This window comes from Sander vitreus, chromosome 17, assembly GCF_031162955.1.
Source record: "Sander vitreus isolate 19-12246 chromosome 17, sanVit1, whole genome shotgun sequence".
Taxonomy (NCBI): Eukaryota; Metazoa; Chordata; class Actinopteri; order Perciformes; family Percidae; genus Sander; species Sander vitreus.
Genome location: NC_135871.1, coordinates 24,215,275 through 24,234,686, shown reverse-complemented (window position 1 = coordinate 24,234,686; position 19,412 = coordinate 24,215,275). Strand labels below are relative to the sequence as shown.

Sequence of the window (19,412 nt, the reverse complement as noted above, 5' to 3'; positions counted from 1 at the left end):
TATTTCGTTTTGACTTTTTGTTTTCAAATTCAGTTTAGTTTTAATTAGTTTTTAAAGCGGGTTTGCTAGTTTAGTTTTTATTTATTTATTTTAGTTTTAGTCATGGTTTTAGTCTTTTTTTGTAATATGGGTTATTTGTCAGGGGATTCAAAAAGATCAGAAAAAGTATTGTGTAATAATAACTCAACAAAAACATCATACAATTTTAGAAATATGTATTCACAATGTATTCAACAATAACACCAGTACATAAAATGTAGCCTACATATGGTCATAAATATGTAAACAGTCTACACAAGACGCAGTATGTGCAAAATGTGTAAGTGACGTGTTCCAGGAAAAAAAACTAAATAACCAACAGACTAAAGAAGACATACATGAACAGGTGTTTTCAACTTTGGTTCAAGTAAAGTGGCAAACTTTTTGAAGTCAATCGAGTCACACAGTTGTGTAGACATCCCAGTATCAATACACATATTAACTCACGCTTCCTCCCGCTTTTGGTGTTCCTGCGTATTTACTAACCAGCAGTTGTCAGGTCACCGGTGAAAGCCCTCCGGTAGTGTCCTGCTGTTGTCTCTGTCATGCTGCCTGGCCCTGTATCCATATATCCATGTCCGTAACGTTACCGGGGTTAGCTTCTGTTTTGGGGAAAGGGGGCTTTGCGTTCTCCTTTACCTTGTTAACAGGGGCGGATCTACCGGGGTGGCATAGGATTGCAAATGCCACCCTAAAAGAAAGCCTTGCCACCCCTGCTGCCACCCCAGTTGGCAGCAACAAATTAAAAGTTATGGCCAATTTGACAATTTATGAGCGCAAATCTCCAATGTCTGACTGCAGTGAATGCAGCACGAGATGACGCCAGAGCGGCAAGAGCCTGATTTGTTTGGAAAGCGAGGGAGCCAGGAGTCGTAAGGAGAAAGGAAAGGAGACACAGGAGGAAAACGGTCAAAATGGATTAACTATCTATCAAGAAATTAAATTATAATGAAAGCACAGTGCTAGTATAGTTGCGATGCTGATTTTGAGATGATAAAAATCAGGTTGAAGAATGTTATTTTGCTAACTATACATATAATGTTACTTAGGTCTGACGTTTAGTCTGTGTAAAGTAGGCTACAAAAGCTAATATTGATTCAACGTCTGTCAAGGAAAACATTGTAAAATTACTTTTAATCTTATAGAAATGAAGAGGAAAGGTAGCATGTCGTTTTTTCTCACCAAAGAGAAAAGCGAGAGAAATAGAAAATGAACTGAGCAAGGTAGACGGAGAAGATGAGGTGGAAGGAGAGAGAAAAGAGGTGGAAGGAGAGAGAGAAGACGAAGACGAAGTGGAGAGAAAAAGGCAACAGAAACGTGACAGAGATAGAATAGCCTACAAGGCCAAGGCGACCAGGGACAGGAGGAGGTGGGAGAACACCACAGCGGTGAAGATATGGAGGGAGAGCATCACCAAGATGAGGCGGGAGAAAGCGAGAGACAAGATAACGTGCAGGGCTCAGACAGTGAAAGGGAAAGGAGAGATCACCAACAATCTCCAGTCAAGCTGGTCCATATGGTATGGAAAATTGTTGCTGCATATATACTAAGTTACATATGAATAAGAACAACAAATGACAAAGATGGACATTTTTATAAAATTTAAGAGACATTGCTTAGACATCAAATAAATATAAAAATTCATGTTTGCTTAAATATGAATAATTAGGGAAAGTTGTCAGTGTGAAAGTGTGATGAGATGGGGAGATGAGTTTTTATATTTTGTGTAGAATGTATCTTAGATCTATTGCTCAGATTAAATTAAAAAAAAATTAAACAAATTAACCTAAAAATACTCTCATAGGCTAAAATGTTAGTGTGTGTTAACACAGTCTGATGGTTATAACTAATCAATGTTCCTAATCTTGTACGAATGCTACCTGCAACGCTGCCTCTCTGACACAGTCACAGTTTGCTTCCCCTCTCACACATCTGCCACTCATCACCTGTGTCTTACCTTAATGCCTTTCCTGTGATAATGCCCTTTACTTCTATCATACTTCTATCTCCTATTAAGTGAGATCACATTGTATGGTCACTTATTCCTAATATGAACTGTTACAAATGAAACCTCAAATGCAAGATATTGATTGCATGAGATTAAGTTTGTCTGTATGAGTTTCTAAATGGCAGCCTGTGCCCTTTTGTAGTGTGTACATACTATTTCTCATCAAACTGTGATAAAATTCAGTATATATACGTCTGCCATATGTTGCCACCCCTCAAAAATCCCTGCCCCCCTCTCGCCACCCCATAAATATTTTCTAGATCCGCCCCTGCTTGTTAAGGTAAGCTAGGTTAGCCTCCTAGCTTGTGTGCGCTTCTCAAATGTACTTTCAAATTCATGGGATTTTTCCCTGTAATAAATTGTCCACATATTTTACCACCTTCCACTGCAAGGCACTTTTATCTGACACAGTCATAATCAAATAGGTGCCGCTTTCTTCTGACTTTCGGTACCGCTGTGATGCCAGGCGAGAGGCACGGAGCCACGGACATGTTGAGTTCAATTTGACATGGAATGTCGGAATTTCTGGATTCCCAGTCGGAAACTATGTCTACGGGAAATGTCATGGTCGGAGAGTTATAACGTTATTTGCTCTATGAAAGATCGACAAAGACGAAAACTAAGGACATTTACTCGCTAATTTTATTTTACTTTAGTTAGTTTTGCAAACAGACATTACAGTTTTAGTTTAGTTATTGTTTTTTTGTAATGCCTCGTTTTTATTTTTATTTCAGTTAACGACAATGTTTTTTCCCACCTTGTTTTCGTTATTTCGTTCGTTTTCGTTAACGATTATAACCTTGCTTTCGGACAGAAATATCTTAATGCCTGTCGGGCTCGGGCCGGGTTCGGTCACGGCTCTGTCGGATGCGGGCCAGGTTCGGACGGCAAAAAGCGGCCCGATCAGACCTCTAGTGGTTATGTATCTTTGTGCATGGGACTCCACAGAAGTGGACACATGTGAGACTCTTACAGTGGGTAAATGAAGATATCAGACGTTTCTGTCATCAGTATGTGGTGCTATAAACCGCAGTGATGATCCAACTGAGGGCAACAAATGACACTCGACTTGATGCTGACCCAAAATTCATTGCACTATGATAAATCTCTCTTTCAAGCTCATATATTTAACACTGACAATTGCTGTCACTAAAACACAAGCGTACCTTGTTCAAATGCTCATCAGTTTTATATTTGTCTGATTTATTTTTTGTTGATACTTTTCATTTCTTTAGTAGTTATATTGTTTGAATGAAATTCACTTAGATTTGAAAGGAAACTTTCAACTTCCAAGTAAACTTTACATTGATGCAGCTTTTCTTTTTTCTCCTTCGATCTGTTATGTCAGACACTCTCGCGCTGTTGTACTCCACCATCTGCCAATAGGAAGTACTTCAGATAACTATAGGCTCCGGCTCCATGCTCCAGTACAAAATTACTTAGTTTAGCATCCTGTCAAGTGGCAAGCTATTACTGGGTGTTGGAGCGACAGCAAGGAATATGCATTATTACACACACACACACACACACACACACACACACACACACACACACACACACACACACACACACACAAAACTTGGATGGTAATTACATCCACGCATCCACGCTTGTCTTAAGAGTCTGCGTGGGAGAGGGAGAGCAAGGAAAGGATGCACACACAATGATGCTGCAACACATCCTCATGCCTAAACAACATTATATGTCCATTTCCAAAGACTTCCAAAAACAACACATATGATCGTTCTATTTACTGCCGTACGGTGGCGGTTTAATTATGAGATCGTAAACATTAGACCGTTCTATTTAAAGGGGCGCTATGCAGTTTTGGCCTTTTCTTCGCTGTTTTCTCACTTTTTGCTCGCAGGTTTCTTTATAGCGCTCCCCCTACAGCTTCAGAATAGATATTTGGCAGCTCCTATGTTTACTCGTGTCTGACTCCTCGCTCGGTCAGTCTGCCGTTTCCTCTTTCTCTGTTCCTCCGACAATGCTTTCCTAGCTTTCTGCTTCTGTTTTGCCGGCTCAGCCATGACGATAATGTGAAAAACTCCATCGCTACCTTGTTAGCCGGTTTCTGAATGGGCGTATGTGTGCAGTGCCGTTAAGCAATTAGTTACATCGCCACACCAGATATCACGTGATACTTCCTGATGCTGAGGCCGGCGGCTTGCTGGCCGAAAGTTGCAAGGTTGGGTTTTCCGCTCACAGGCGCTAGGGGGAAGCGAGACGACCACCATTCAACTCGAAAAAAACAGTCATATAACCATTCCAATGACTCCAAAGCTGTTCAGTTAAGGTAAATTAAGCTAAAAAAATAAAACTACTTTAATGACAACGTAACATGATGTTTACTCTTGGTAAAACTGTTAATTTCAAAATGACAGTTGCCTTTACGTTTCACATGGGAGACAAACACCAGTCTCCTGACTGAAAGTTTGTTTACTGTTAACCTATCCACCACACCTACCTGTCTACTTATGCGGAATTTGGCGCTCTTATACTTTGTCACCTCACTTCCTCGTTTGTTTTTGCGATAATTACTACAGCCACGAGAGGTCACCGCCTAACAAGAAACGTTATTGTTGGTTATTATGAGCTGCTTTCATAATCGACCCATATGATCGTTTTCTGGGTCAGGCTGCCATGACCACACAATTATTTCCTGTAGCTGTATTGGAACTGTTTGTGAGGGTAATATGTGAGGGAGGTGATTTTGTGTTGTTTTTGTGTGCATATGTGTGTGTGTGTGTGTGTGTGTCTATGTCTTTTATTACAGTAACATATACATAACATATATATATAATCAGTAACATATGATAAATAGTGTTGTGACCACTGCAATTAAAACCAGTTTTACTACAGTATGTGTCAGTTGTTGAATGTCCTTGTAGTGATGTTTCAGTGTTTTTATCCCCACTAATGATTGTTTAAAGGTACATTGTGTAGGAATGTCTCCCATATAGCAGTGAAATTGTATTTTGCATTCAAACGAATAGTGCTCTCTAGCGCCTCGCTTTTTCAAATGCGTGTTGCAACTACAGTAGCCGTTATGTACCAAGAAGCTATGACAACATGTCGTCCAATTTTTGCTTTTTTGGCGACGAGGATTCCTTCTCTTGTGGCTCTGCATAAGTATGATCCTCCATTATGAACTAAAGTGCAGTGCAGGCTTTCAAATTTGCCGGGGCAGTGGCAAGCGCCTCTCACTGATCTCCCTCTCCGTTTCAGCTGGTTTCAGTCACGTGACGCTGGCTCTGAATGAAAACGTGTTAGCTAGACAGGTAGGCTAGGGCTTTATGTCCTTCTCAGTAATTAGTGTTTTTCAAAATGGCGGAACGATATGGAAGCCTCCTTGGACTTGCCCGTCCAATGTAAATACAGATAAGAAATTCTTCTCTTACGAGGATAAGTCAGATCATTGGCAGAGATAATTTTACACCAATGAGGACATATTTATGAATGACGACATTGATTTTAGCTAATAAAATACTTAAAACACTACACAGTGTACCTTTAAGGTTGTGTGTAAGACCTGTTATTTTTTGGATCACTTATCAAAACAGAAACTGAATGGAATGCAAGTCGTTGTGAATTGGTCACATTTCAGATTCATATGTGAGGTTATTTGATTTGGTGGCAGTTAATAGAAAACATTGGAAACACTGGAGCCAGTGCACTGTCCTCTTACAGTAGGGTTTTTTGTTGTCTTTTTTGTATTTAAAGTGAATCAGACTGCACATTAAAACATGTGCTCCTGCCATCTCTGCCAGATTGATCATCTTCAAATCAGATGTGTAACTTTCATTTATTTGACCACATACACACACAAACACACTCCCTGCCTTACCTTGAACTCATAGGATTCCTCTATGATGATCTCCAGCTTGACATGGTCTCCCAGCATGGGACGGCCCATATCAGCAATGCGCTGCTCCTCTTCATCTTTTCCGGTCAGCGCCTCTTCTTCCTCCCTCTCTTCCTTCAGCTGTTCCTCTGAAAACACCAGAAGACAACAACCAATGGCAGAGTTAGAACAGCATTTTCTTTATTTTATTTCGCCAGGGGATAATCCACTTAGTATCGATACTGCTTTCCAGGGAGTCCTGAGTACATAGATTATAACCAACAAATAAATAGTTAGAAAGTTAAAACATATAAAACACTCCATGTTAATAATGTTGCAAATATTGGGGAATGATTGGACAGACAGAGCAAATAAAGCCTAGGCCTACAAGGTTTCCAGCCAGAAAAAGTAGTTATAGAAGAAAATGGTGTAATACCCAACAAGAGACATTCCAAATACTGGTAATGTGAAATTTTTCGAAAACTAAAAGTTTGAACAAAGTTGGACTAGTGGCACCTGAGACATTTGTATTAAAAATGTTGACGCTTACAGCAGCCCTGATTATGACAATTAATGTAATGTATCTTGGCACTGTAACTCTTTAAAACTCTGGAGTACAGTGGCGATATGAAAAGGGCTCTTTCTTTATTCAATCAACGAAACCATTAGCATCTCAGACACCAGGTAATGTTTTTGTACGGACAAATCTTCAACACTGAAACTTCAAACTGAACTGACTGAATCATCATTGTCGCTGATTGAATTGGTAGCTTTTAACAGCTTCCCTTACTAGTATGACAACTCGTTGACGTAAACTGAACAATTCAAATCAGGGATTCTCAATTTCGGCCCATTATTATCCACCTTTGTGTTACATTAATATCTATGTGTCTGTGGTTTCAATTACTATTTGGTTTACACTGTTTTAATAGCTATGGTTGCATTACTAAATGAAAATATACTTCCAGTTCCTCTATCATCTCATTATCTCTGTCTCTCTGTTTCTCACACACAACCATCCCTCTCTTTTCCTTTTTCTTCTTTTCCCCTTTAACTTATGGTGTGTGTCAGTAATTGAGATTCATAGTAGAGCCTGAGCGCACTGCTAGGTTCAAAAAGAGAGAGAGAGAGAGAGAGAGAGAGAGAGAGAGAGAGAGATACAAAGAAAGGGAAAGAGAGAGAAAGGCCATTATCAAAATTTCCATGGGGGAATGGTTATCCATGCTATTGCCTTCCATTATAGTGCAGTACATTGTGGGAATGCATCAGCTCATTGATCATTTGTTCCCCTCAGTTGAGTTACAGCATGGAGCTTATAGCTCAATCGCATACACATGCATGCACATTTCTGCCAGGAGAACTTTCGTCAAACTTTTACTCCATCATAATCAAGAAGCACTGTTTGACATTGTGGCTCCCTGCATGTTCATAAAGCACACAAGCTGAAGGCAAGAAGAGCAGAAACCAAAGCCTCCCAGGCACAAACAAAACCTGACTCAAGGGTGACATCGTTTATGTCCAGATACAATTACACTTAAAGTCCAAATGAAATGAAATGGCATGTTTTTTTCTCTCTGCTACAGTACACATGTCATGCTCTGTAAATCACATGTCCTTTCCTTTAAGAAAATGTCCATACCCAAAAGAGAGGAATTGTATATTTTGGCTTATGCTTAAAGCTGTGGTAGGCACTTTATTTTTGGTGGCGTTGGGCAAATGTTCCATAATAATCTTTCAGAATATTGTAATTCAAGTGGTTTGAGAGAAAACTTGACTATCATTTTTGGTCTCAAACCAACCAAACCATGAAAGTTCATCAAATGTGTTGAATTATTTGTTAATGAAAATTGATCTGAAAATCCATACAGATCAAGATAACATTTTCTCTTAAAATGCACAGAGAACTAGCTCTCAAATGCCCTTCATGGTTGCGCGCGCACACACACACACACACACACACACACACACACACACACACACAGACACCCACGTAACGTGATTTAATGAACTCAATTAACAGCCTACTGAACCTCACGTGGGATGAACATGAGTAGGCAGTATCCTTGTTACCTACCCTCCCTGTGTGTGTGTGTGTGTGTGTGTGTGTGTGTGTGTGTGTGTGTGTGTGTGTGTGTAAATGGACCTGGCAGAGGTTAAAAGTTGCAGGGTAAGATGCTGCTTCCTGTCAAAGCTGCTGTCTGCACAATTTATCATTTAGATTTTTTCTCCCTCTGGTGTCTTCTCTGCTCCTTGAAGCTCAATTCAATAAAATACAACTGCATGTGCCTTACAGCCAAATCACATACAAAGAAATATTTATTAAATGTCTGAATACACTGGGAATTCAGTCATAATATTTATTTTCATATTGGGCATTTTTTCTCTATTTTCACTCCTAATAAATGTGTGTACTGTATCTTTAAATAGGCAGCACAAAACAATATAAGCAGGACTTAATCAACCTCTGCCCTATCCCCAAATAGCTGCCTCTTTGTTACATAACAGTTTCTAACCCCTTCTCCTTCTTTCTTAATCTTTATTTTCCTTTTGATCTACCTTCTGTCATTTTATCCTCTTTGTCTCTGCTTCTCGGTATTAAAACCTTCAATTTGTATTCACCCTCCCTAATTCCTTCTTTCCTGATATAGTTTAGATTCAAATGAGCTTCAGTGACCTGCAAGAGCAACTTGACAACATAGCTGTCAAATTAATACTGCTGATGAGAGCACCTCTCATAATCTACTTTGCCTGCCACCAAGCCTCGCAAGAGGATTATGATATTTTTTATTTTTTATTTTATTTAACCTTACTATAACCAGGAAATAATTGAGATTCAGAATCTCTTTTACAAGGGAGTCCAGGCCAAAGTTTCAACATACAGTAACACACAGCAAACAACAGGCTTTAATCAAAACAGACAAATTACATTAAACCCTAAGGAAATCAGAAGTCTGTAACAGGACTTGTGCATTCAGTGGTCAGGAAGTCCTTTATCTTATTTTTTTAAATCTTCCATGCTAATAAAATAATCTAGATTAAGGTGACTTTGTAGCTCACACCAAGATGACGGAGCAAAAACTTTAAAAGCCCTTTAACCAAACACAGTACGGGTTCGAGGAATGACGTACGTCATTTGTTCGTGTGACAGACTGATCTCATGAAGTGGCGTATGTATGACACGCCAATTCGTATGCCATTTTGGCGTGTTATGAAGACGCATACTCGCTTTTTAGCGTGTTTATCAACGCCGTTTGGCCTCCATTGACTTACATTACCTGGCAATTGCGTGTGATTTTACGCTATAGTGAGTAGTATGAAAGGGCGAAAAATCTGCATAGAGAGGTTGGTCGGGGTGGTGGATGGGTCAAACACAGGACTTTCACCCAGGAGACTGGTGATCGTATCCTGCGTGTCACGTTTCCTTCATGTCCCGTGTGTCGCGTTTCCTAAACTCAACCGTCGCTTTCTTCTTTTCCTAAACCCAACCTGTTCGCTGTTTACGGCGCTCAAAATGCGTACAGATAACACGCACCACTTGGCTTTAGAAAATGGCGTGTATGTTTACGCGAAGTCATGATATCAGGTTTCGTGTGACCGTGCAGCTACCAATAGCTTTGGGCGTCAGCAGAGAACATAAATAAGAAGGCAGCTTGTGCAACACGTCCTTATAAAGAAAAATATACCAGTGCTCCATTCTACGGTTGTATAAAGAAGACAAACCCACTTTCTCATACAACTTGCAATGATGTGTGCGGAAACCCGAGTCAGAGACAAAACGTAACGCAGCATGGTACTAACATTTTCAGCGATGCTGAATTTGCATGCATATATAAAATATCACCGTAACCAAGTGCTGATAAAAATGTTGCTTGAATTAATTTCTTTCTTGCACCAAAGGAAAAACAGCATTTGTTTCGGTAAAAAAAAAAGTTTTTTCCTAAGACACTCGATATGTTGTTTAAAAGATAGATTGTTTTCTAGAAGAAAGCCCAAGTATTCGTAAGTTGATACTCTTTCAATCATTATTATTTATTATTATTTAAGAGCTACTTTCCATTAGTTGTCTAGTCCATTCCTCCTCAATGAACACCTTTGTATTTTGGTTAGACATCCCAACATGCTGCTGGTTCTCATCCTGATTCAAATCCCTAAATCATTTGTCTTTATTTATTTATTTTTTATTCTCCAGATATAATTATTTCTTCCAGTTTGAAGACAGTTACAGTAGGCCTACATGATGGAGGTGTGTTATGTGTCTTTCTAGACATGTGTCAAACAAAGCAAGCCATGTAGCAGCATTTGAAATACATCAACTACCACCACTCCCTGTACCCTTTCTACATGAGGACCTTAAATTGTTTTTGTCATATCAGATATTGTGGTTTGATGGTAGCTGCTAGCAGTACAGTAAACACTGTAACAATTAGATTGCAGTCAATGATGAAGCAGCTGGTATACTCGATCAGAACTACTTGTCGGATGAAACCCATTGTCTCCACACCTTTCCAATGCTGGAATTAGGGGTTGAGTGTCCGATCATTTCCATAACTTTTCGAAACCAACAATCCAACATTGACAACCACTTCATGCACTCATTGGCCAGGTGTGTAGAGGTAAGAAAACAGCCAGGGTTTGAACTTTTCTTTTTTAATTCTTTACTCAACTACGTCTGGCATCTTTCATCTGTACTACCAAGTGGTCGCCATTATTTCCATGTCTAAACGATTATCGCGCCTAGCAACCTGCCTTCGAGAGTGGCCGTTTGGAACAGTTATAAACAAAAGACGTCGTAGAAAGTAAATCTTTTCTTGCATAACCCGGCCTCTAGAGTCAAGCCTATTTAGGTACAATGTACAGATTTAGTGTAAATTAACAGACAATAATATGTAAAATTGTAACAATGTACAAAATCAGGCAAAAGTTCGGAGATTAAGTTAAGTCGTCTAACTCAAAATTTAGTTTGATGCCTTGAAATTAAGAGTGTTTTAAAAGGTTTAACTTTTACAGCATGGTGCTCATTTTGCATTTGAACACAACGGAATGTACTGATACATTTTTGATTCAATAATGACATATTAATAAAATTGAATATTTATTTGAAGCTTTTTTCATTTCGGAAGTTTGTCAGTCTCTTTATCTGGATGACACATAGGTCAATATGTGCTGACAAGAGGTAGCATGTGTGTGTGTGTGTGTATGTGGGCTTCACACGTTATGTTTTTATAGAGTTAGAGTCCCTAGTTCAACAGAAGTGATGGGAGACGACAGGTAGAGGACGAAGGATGGAATGAGAGGTGGAGGAGAAGGGGTAAAGACGAAGGGAAGAACGAAAAATCGACAGAGACGAGAGGCGACGAGAGGATTTTTACACCCTGTCATGTTTGATGGATTCAGGTTCCGTCAGAGGAGGCAGAAGAGGAGGGGAGAGTAAGAGGGGAGGAGGTATCTTTGCAAACTGTCAACATATAAAAACAAAAAGTGGAGCAGAGGGGAGAAACTTCTGCGCAGTGTCAAAGAGGAGATGAGCAGATGGAAGGAGAAAGAAGACAGGAGAAGACACAGTCTTTGATGGGATTAACAGTATAGCAGGGGAGAAGGCAAGGAGGAGGAAACAGGAGCTGTTACTCTGTCACACTTTTGGAGAGTCCCATAGGAGGAGACAGAATAGGAGCAGTGGAGAAAAACAAGTGGAACTTTTAACTGAAGGAGGAAAGGAAGATGAAGAAAAGGGGGTGAAGACTATAGTTCAGAAGGAAGGTGGTAGATAAGGGTTAGGAATATACAATGAGAACAGAAGAAATTAGTAGAAGGACAATGGGGAGAGCGAAAGAGGAGGAGGAACAAGAAATAAGGCAAAAGGATTAAAATGGACGATGAAGAAGTGATAGATCAGGAAGAGAAGAAAGCAGGAAGAAGAAGTAAGAGAGGAGAAGAAAGCAGAGGATGAAAATGAAGAGGTGGATGAGGAGAAAGTTGAGAAGCATGCGAAGAAGAGGAGACAGATAAATAAGTGAGAGAATGATAAAGAGGAGCAGAAGGCAGAGGAGTGGAGGGATGAAGAGGTTGAGGAGAGTGTAGAATGGGAGGAGGAAGAAGAAGGGAAGATTGTGGTTTACAGGAGATGGATTAGCAGAAAAAAAGAGTACGAAGCTGAGATAGAGAATGGGAGGATGATGATGCTGATGAGGTGGATGATGAACTGTCAATCCGTGATTGAGTTGATGAATCTGAAATCTAATTAAAAACATATTCTGTGCCATCATCTACTTGTTTATTTACACTTAAAATACTGTGAGAATGAATTAAACTGATAGTAATAATTAATTTCCAATGATCATCTATCATTGCTAATGTAAATGTTACTCACTCACTGTAATAAAGATGTAAATAAATTCATTTACATTGTTTGGTGATCTGCTAATGACATAATTAATAATACTGGGACAGTGAACACCTCATTAAAATGAATACCTAATGATGTTTACTATTATGACAGAGGGTTCAGTGAGTTTGTATGTTACGGATATTAAATGTACATATTGATGATTTAACATGTAGAGACCCTGGTGAACACACACACACACACACACACACACCCCCACACACACCAGACACACACACACACACACACACACACACACACACACACACACACACACACACACACACCGTTACAAAAAGGACGATTAGGGGACATTGCTGTCAGACAAAAGCTCCTACATATATAAACACACATTAACGTATGTGTGTGTGTATGCATCTGTGTGGTCACATATATGTTACTCTACGAGTTGTGTGTGTCCATGCATGTTTGATACTGTGTGTGTGTGTTTGGTATTTTTAGGACATGGGGTCATCACCCTCTGCAGGGCGTGTGTGTTTTCAGCTGGTTTCCCTCTCAGCACTGTTCCTTCCTCACGCTGCACTTTCTCCCACCCGGATGACTGACGGAGGGTCACAGGCTGCAGTGAACTCTCCTCTGCCTCCCGCTGTCCTGAGGCTCCTCAAAAACCTGCAATATCACAGGGTCATCTGGAAACTTCTAAAGCCTCCAGGGAATTTAGCTTTTAGCTCCAGATAAAAATGTCCAATTGTGATCCCCGAAACACCTTCAGCGGGAGTTAAAGACGCATTCTATTTCTTTAAAAAAGAATAATCCACCAGATATATACATGTGGTGTGGTAATAATCGGAAAAATGACTAGCTGACTGGGAAAATTTCCGTGAATGCCCCCTCAAGTTGGAACAACAACTCTGAAAGTTGAAGGAATTTTTGGTACACCACTTGCTGAATTGGTGTCATATTACGCAGTAACATGGCAAACGAAAGTAAATGTTGGGTTGATGGTAAGAAACCTTTTATTAATTTACGTATTGCATATCATTTTTTGCTTACATGTAATTATTATTATGGTATTAGGTTGTAACTGTCCATGTAGAGTGACCTAAATTAGTAAGAAAAGTTATTTATTAGCATCAACCCTGATAACAAGAGAAAGCAGAAGTTTAGAGGTTACTGGTGCAGCAACAAGTCTGGGACAAAATCAATAATATAAATGTAAATATAAAAATGTATAAAAAAAATACAACACATCTTCTTTGTAGTGTCCATGTTTTTTTTCCACATTATGACTTAAAGCTTATGAACACACCAAAGTTGGAACTTCCCAACCCGGGAATGGGACCATCTGAGGAGCACATGAAAGCAGCATAAATATCTGGCTCCACCTGCCCAAACAAACCAAAGCTGAATACAAGTTCACACCTGCTCTCGAGAGGTTGTTGAAAGTCATTCTAGGACATGACAAAAAACTCTCCCAGAAATAGAACAGGATGAAATAGGTTAATGAAGAAGTAAATAGCAAGCCTCTTCTTTCTCTCTTGAAGAAATAGAACTGGATTATTTGTGGGCATGCAGATTATGATGAAAAGGTACGGTTTATGTTAAAAGGATAAATATATTATCACACACTGAACTAGCAGGGACTACTTTGCCTGTGTCCAGTGGAAGTTATGGTGATGAGCTAAAACAAATCGCACTGCTTAAAGGAACACGCCGACTTATTGGGACTTTAGCTTATTCACCGTATCCCCCAAAGTTAGATAAGTCCATACATACCCTTCTCATCTCCATGCGTGTCGTAACTCTGTCAGAGGCACCCACCGTTAGCCTAGTTTAGCACAGATCCTGGAGGTAACCGGCTCCAACTAGCCTACTGCTCCCAATAAGTGACAAAATAACGCCAACATGTTCCTATTTACATGTTGTGATTTGTATAGTCACAGCGTGTACAAATAACAAGGTCACATGAGACACAGCCATCTTCTAACCGTATATAAACTGGGAACTATATTATCAGAAGGTGAAGCACTGCTACTTCTAATACTTGGGCGGAGTGATTTGCACCTGAGAAGCCCCAGGGTGAGGAGCAGAGAGTAAAAACGGTGCTTTTCAGGTGTTGTGCTAATCACTCCGCCCAAGTAGCAGTGCTTCGCCTTCTAAGAATAAAATTCCCAGTATGTATACGGTTAGAAGATGGCTGTGTCTCGTAACCTTGTTATTTGTACACGCTGTGACTATACAAATCACAACATGTAAATAGGAACATGTTGGCGTTATTTTGTCACTTATTGGGAGCAGTAGGCTAGTTGGAGCCGGTTACCTCCAGGATCTGTGCTAAGCTAGGCTAGCGGTGGGTGCGTCAGACAGAGTTACGACGAGAAGAGTATGTATGGACTTATCTAACTCTGGAGGATACAGTGAATAAGCTAAAGTCCCAATAAGTCGGCGTGTTCCTTTACAGCTGGTATTTTGGTACGTGTGTTTTCATCAAAGTATAGGTGAGATGATTAAGAGGCTTATTGGCCATTATCCCATCTCAAAACTTAAGCTTTTAAGAGTAAAGTACTTTACAAAAAAGCACTAAACCCTCCATCTGTTTTAGATAATGGAAATGTGAATTTTAAGCTGCATTATACATAAACAGCAGCAGCCCTCAGCTGTCCATTCAGCGCTGGGACCGGTAAAAGCCTTGTTACTCAGTTACATCTCTCCTGTTCTCGGTAAAGTCAAACAGCTGCAAGAGAGATGCCTGAACTACACTGTTTACCTCCCCATCTTTCCGACTGTACCTTGTGTAGCTCGTCATAGCAGATGTCAGATACGGTGTTTATTTAGTCACATTAGTCCTTTCAACCTTTGTTGCTTACAGCGAAAAAAGAAAAGAAAAGTAAATGAAACAACAACAGCAAAAAAAGGAAAAGAATAACAGGCTTTTATCTCCGGCTTTGAGGCCGGTTTGATCGAAGATGAAACAGGAACTTCTAATAAGAAAAGCTCACTATGTTCTTTCACTCGTACACCGCTGAATGTTAAAGCTGTTTTCTGGAATTTATATCGGAAGGCACAATTCACACGTTAATCAACATTAGAGAGTGATCGTGCCTGTTTTGGTGGGTTGTCAGCTGCGGTCTCTGGGGCAGGATGCTTAAAAGCCTATTTAAAACGTGGGGTTGTGCCAAAATGCATTGAGAAAATCAATTTTAAATTCCAGTCTCTGTGTGTGAGAAGAGTTCATCTATAAGCCTTTTCGAAAACACAAATACAGAACTATGGAGAGAAAAAACATGAAAAACCAAATCTCAGTTGGAATACAGACTGTCATTATGTCTCTGCTACAAAATGCAAATATGTAATATAGATGAAGGGCCCTATCGCAGCGCAAATTCCGACGCAAGTGTCTTTGCTAGTGTAAGACCGACGCAGTTGTCAATTTCCCGTTCAGCGCCCACGTCATTTAAATAGCAAATGCACCTGCACCCATCTTTGCACCCATGAGCGTGCTGGTCTTACAGGGAGGTGTGTTCAGGTGAATTCTTGGCGTATTGCTATCTTGAGGCAGCGGGAAGTGATCGCGCCATTGACCAACAAAAACCTGGTCTAAAGTCAATAGTGCAGCATTTCATTGTTATTTTAACAGCAATTTAGTAAAATGTACCTAGGCTTATGCACAGCGCACACACTATGCTTGTTACACACACACACACACACAGGGAAGCGCCGTAGCACACAAACATGCAAAAGATTAAAAATAAAAATATTACGGTGCAAATCCGCCATCATAATAGCAATGTGTCAAGGTACACATGTGCCTGGCTTTTAAAGGGAATGGGAGATGACACTCTGATTGGTTTATTGCACGTTACGCTCAAAACACACCTATGAATTAATGAAGACACTAAGTACAACCCTTTTGAACCATGCGCCCGGCGCACGGACCCTTTTTTCCGCCGTTAAACTAGCAAAAGTGGATTTGGACACGCCCTAAACGCACATGCGCCATGAGCTTCATGCTGTGCGCATAGATCGTTAAAATAGGGCCCGAAATATGCCTGTCCAATGGTACGAATTATTACCTCATATACAGTATGAATGTAGACTGTAAGCACATCATTAGCTTGTGTTGCTTAGTAATATTATGGGAGCATTACTTTTAATGATTAGCTGTGAGGACACTGCAAAACCTCCTGATAATAAATATATATATCGAAAATTTTGTGCCACAGCTTTTTACCCCCCAAATACAAGACTCTGGACTGGTGAGGGTCTATCTCAAACACACACATACAGACAATAGAGACACGTGTATACACAAGAAAGTACATAATGATAAGCCTATGTGTGCATACATACACACAGTCCGAGGCCATAAAGATCTGTGCAAGGCCAATTTAGCACAGAGAGAACCACCACATCAGCTCATAAAACACACTCATTAAACACAAACCCACTGCAGGCCCTAAACCATGAGTGTGTATATAACTGTGTGCTTGTGTGCGTCTGTCTCTGTGTATCCTGGAGGTGTGTTTGATCTCCTGACTGTGATAATGCGATATCCAGCCCTTGTCTTTGATCCCCTCATCACTATAAACACTGCTGATGCCTGGTAAATGCACACTGCCATTAACGAACTGATAGCACTGCTCTCTGGCTCTGTGTGTGTGTGTGTGTGTGTGTGTGTGACAGAGATAGAGCATCATTTAATGAGTGTACCCAGTAGAGTTTAAGGGCATAAATTCTTCTTTAGACAACAACCTGAAAACACTGAGCTGGGCTGATTTACCTCAAAATACATCCTGTTTCCAGCTCCCATTAACATGCATTTGCTTTCAGTTCAGACACTAACACTTTCTTTTATCAACATAAACTGCTATTTAAGTTAATGTTGAAATTATTTATAAATGCACTTTGTTTGTGTGTGTTTGAAAGGCAATAACTAACAAGTGGAAAGCGGCTGAGTTTTTACAACTCTATATTACATTAGATGGTGATAGAAAGAAAGGGAGATGAGTAGCTCTGAAGAGATAACTGATAAACACAGTGGAAAACAGATGCACAGATGTTGCATGTGGCTGAGGACACGCAAGCACGCATGCACGCACGCACGCACGCACAATTTATCTTACAATGATGTTACATAACGGCGTAATGCAATCATTAATGGCAGAAACAGGTAAGTTTAACGGTTGTAAAAGCTTTGTTTGTTACATGATTCAGATGAGACTGAAGACAGTGTACATTTTATGCTTTTTATCACTCTTTATCAGTGATGGGAATAACGGCGTTATAAATAACGGCGTTACTTTTTTTCAGTAACGAGTAATCTAAATGATTACTCTTCCCATCTTAATAATGCCGTTGCTGTCACTTACGTTATTTGCACTAAAAAGAGTGTATATATTTGTTATTTATTTTTGGTATAGTGCTTAACAAGCATAATTTAATTTTGCCCAGTTGTGGCCTGTTTGAGGTGTTGTGTTATTTGTATCGATCCACTATATAAACATAATATCTACATACATGGCATTTGATTGGAGGCTAGTCTCACTTTGTCCCACAGCAACATTAAAATAGTTTAGATTTGTGTACATTGTTTCTGTTAATAATGTATTGTATGAAGTGTCAATTTCATTATAATATTCAGATTTATCATAAATAATTGAACATGCACATGTATTTTAAGTTCCATTAAAGAGGGGTAGGTGGAGGTGGGGTCACATTGGAGCATTTAAAAATGTACTTGAAAGTAACGCAATAGTTACTTTCTGAAGTAACTAGTTACTTTTATAATTTGTAACTGAATAACTAATTTAGTTACTTTTTGGAAGAAGTAACTAGTAACTGTAACTAATTACTTTTTTAAAATAACTTGCCCAACACTGCTCTTTATATTATGATTAAGGCCATGTTTTTCATTTACAGTAAATTGTCCTTTAATGATTATCCAAGCAGAATAAGTCAGCACAGATAAAGACCTGAAGTGTGTTTTAGGAAAGAAGATCTTTTTGTGACAGATTTGATTTGTTAATCTTGGGAGAGGAGACAAAGTTATTTGTCTGCAAACGTTTCCCCAAAACATCCACATTTCATGAGCTAAGCTGTTGTCAGCTTTGTGACAATGCATTTTTCAGATAATCCAAAGGGGTTTTGGTAATGGTTTATTTTGCTCAGGAAATAGGAGAATTGTCACCCTGTTAAAGAAATAGCTTTAGTGTTTTGGATGCTATCTCAACTCTTTCTATTGTGTAAACTTTCCTATTCTTTATTTTTCTGTAGGTATGCTATTTTAAAGTAAATATTCCATACAGATGCAAGTGCTGATAATATTATGTAAAATATGCATAATGGTAATAGCAGTAATTTTTGTCATGATAACAATGTTTTTGCCTAAAACTCTGCATCGACACTGTGTGATATTTCTATACTGTGGGTGTTCATTTATACAATAGGGGATTTCTTACTTTGGGGATTCTTTGGCATTCATTGGTAGGATGAAGACAACTTAGCTGCCAATGAATGCCATTCACATCATACTCACAGTGAACATCCTCTTGGATACTATCTCTATTTCTCTTTTTGTGCCAATAATCCCAAGAGAGCAGTGACATTTTCAAACACCAGCAGAGAACATATCTCAAAGCATTAAAAGCTCTTGGCTGGATGAGGGGGAAACCAGAGAACAGGGCTGAGGAAAAGGAAAGGAGAAGAAAGGACAGGTGTGATTCCCACTGAGTTTTCTGTACAGACCTCTGAGGAGAAGCAGAGGAGGAAAAGTAGAAAAAAGGGCAGGGATAAAGAAGGGAGCAGCAGAATCGCTCCTGTGGGTGTTCAACCTGAATCCCAAATCAACAGGCCTGTTAAAACATAAGCGATTAGGGAGCAGCTCTGCATTTTGTCACTTTAGGAATATGTGCAATAGAAGTGCAACTGCTGCTTCGATTTTATGTCTTGTAACGTTGCCAGGTGTAAAGTGCTTTTTTTTCTTGCCAACTTTAAAGTGCTCTTGTCTAGGCTATTATATTGGGCTTTCCATAAAATAAATATGATTCAAATTGCAAAACATCCACTGAGAGGATTATAACACCTACTCTGTGATGTCCTCTAACCAGTAATGTCCTTGTTGTCTCTTTTCATTGTCCCCATTTTTGGGCATTTCTGTGCTGCACTTCCCAGAGATCACA

General features: G+C 39.5%; 1 protein-coding gene across 2 annotated transcripts in view; it reads right to left on the bottom strand.

Moving 5' to 3' along the window:
• slc8a1b (solute carrier family 8 member 1b) overlaps positions 1-19,412 on the bottom strand; it is a 152,100-nt gene that overhangs the window by 30,956 nt on the left and 101,732 nt on the right. For both annotated transcript variants that reach the window (XM_078273599.1, XM_078273598.1), the window contains exon 6: positions 5,895-6,040. In XM_078273599.1, coding sequence (XP_078129725.1) covers positions 5,895-6,040 — 146 coding nt within the window. The remainder of the gene's footprint in view (positions 1-5,894; positions 6,041-19,412) is intronic.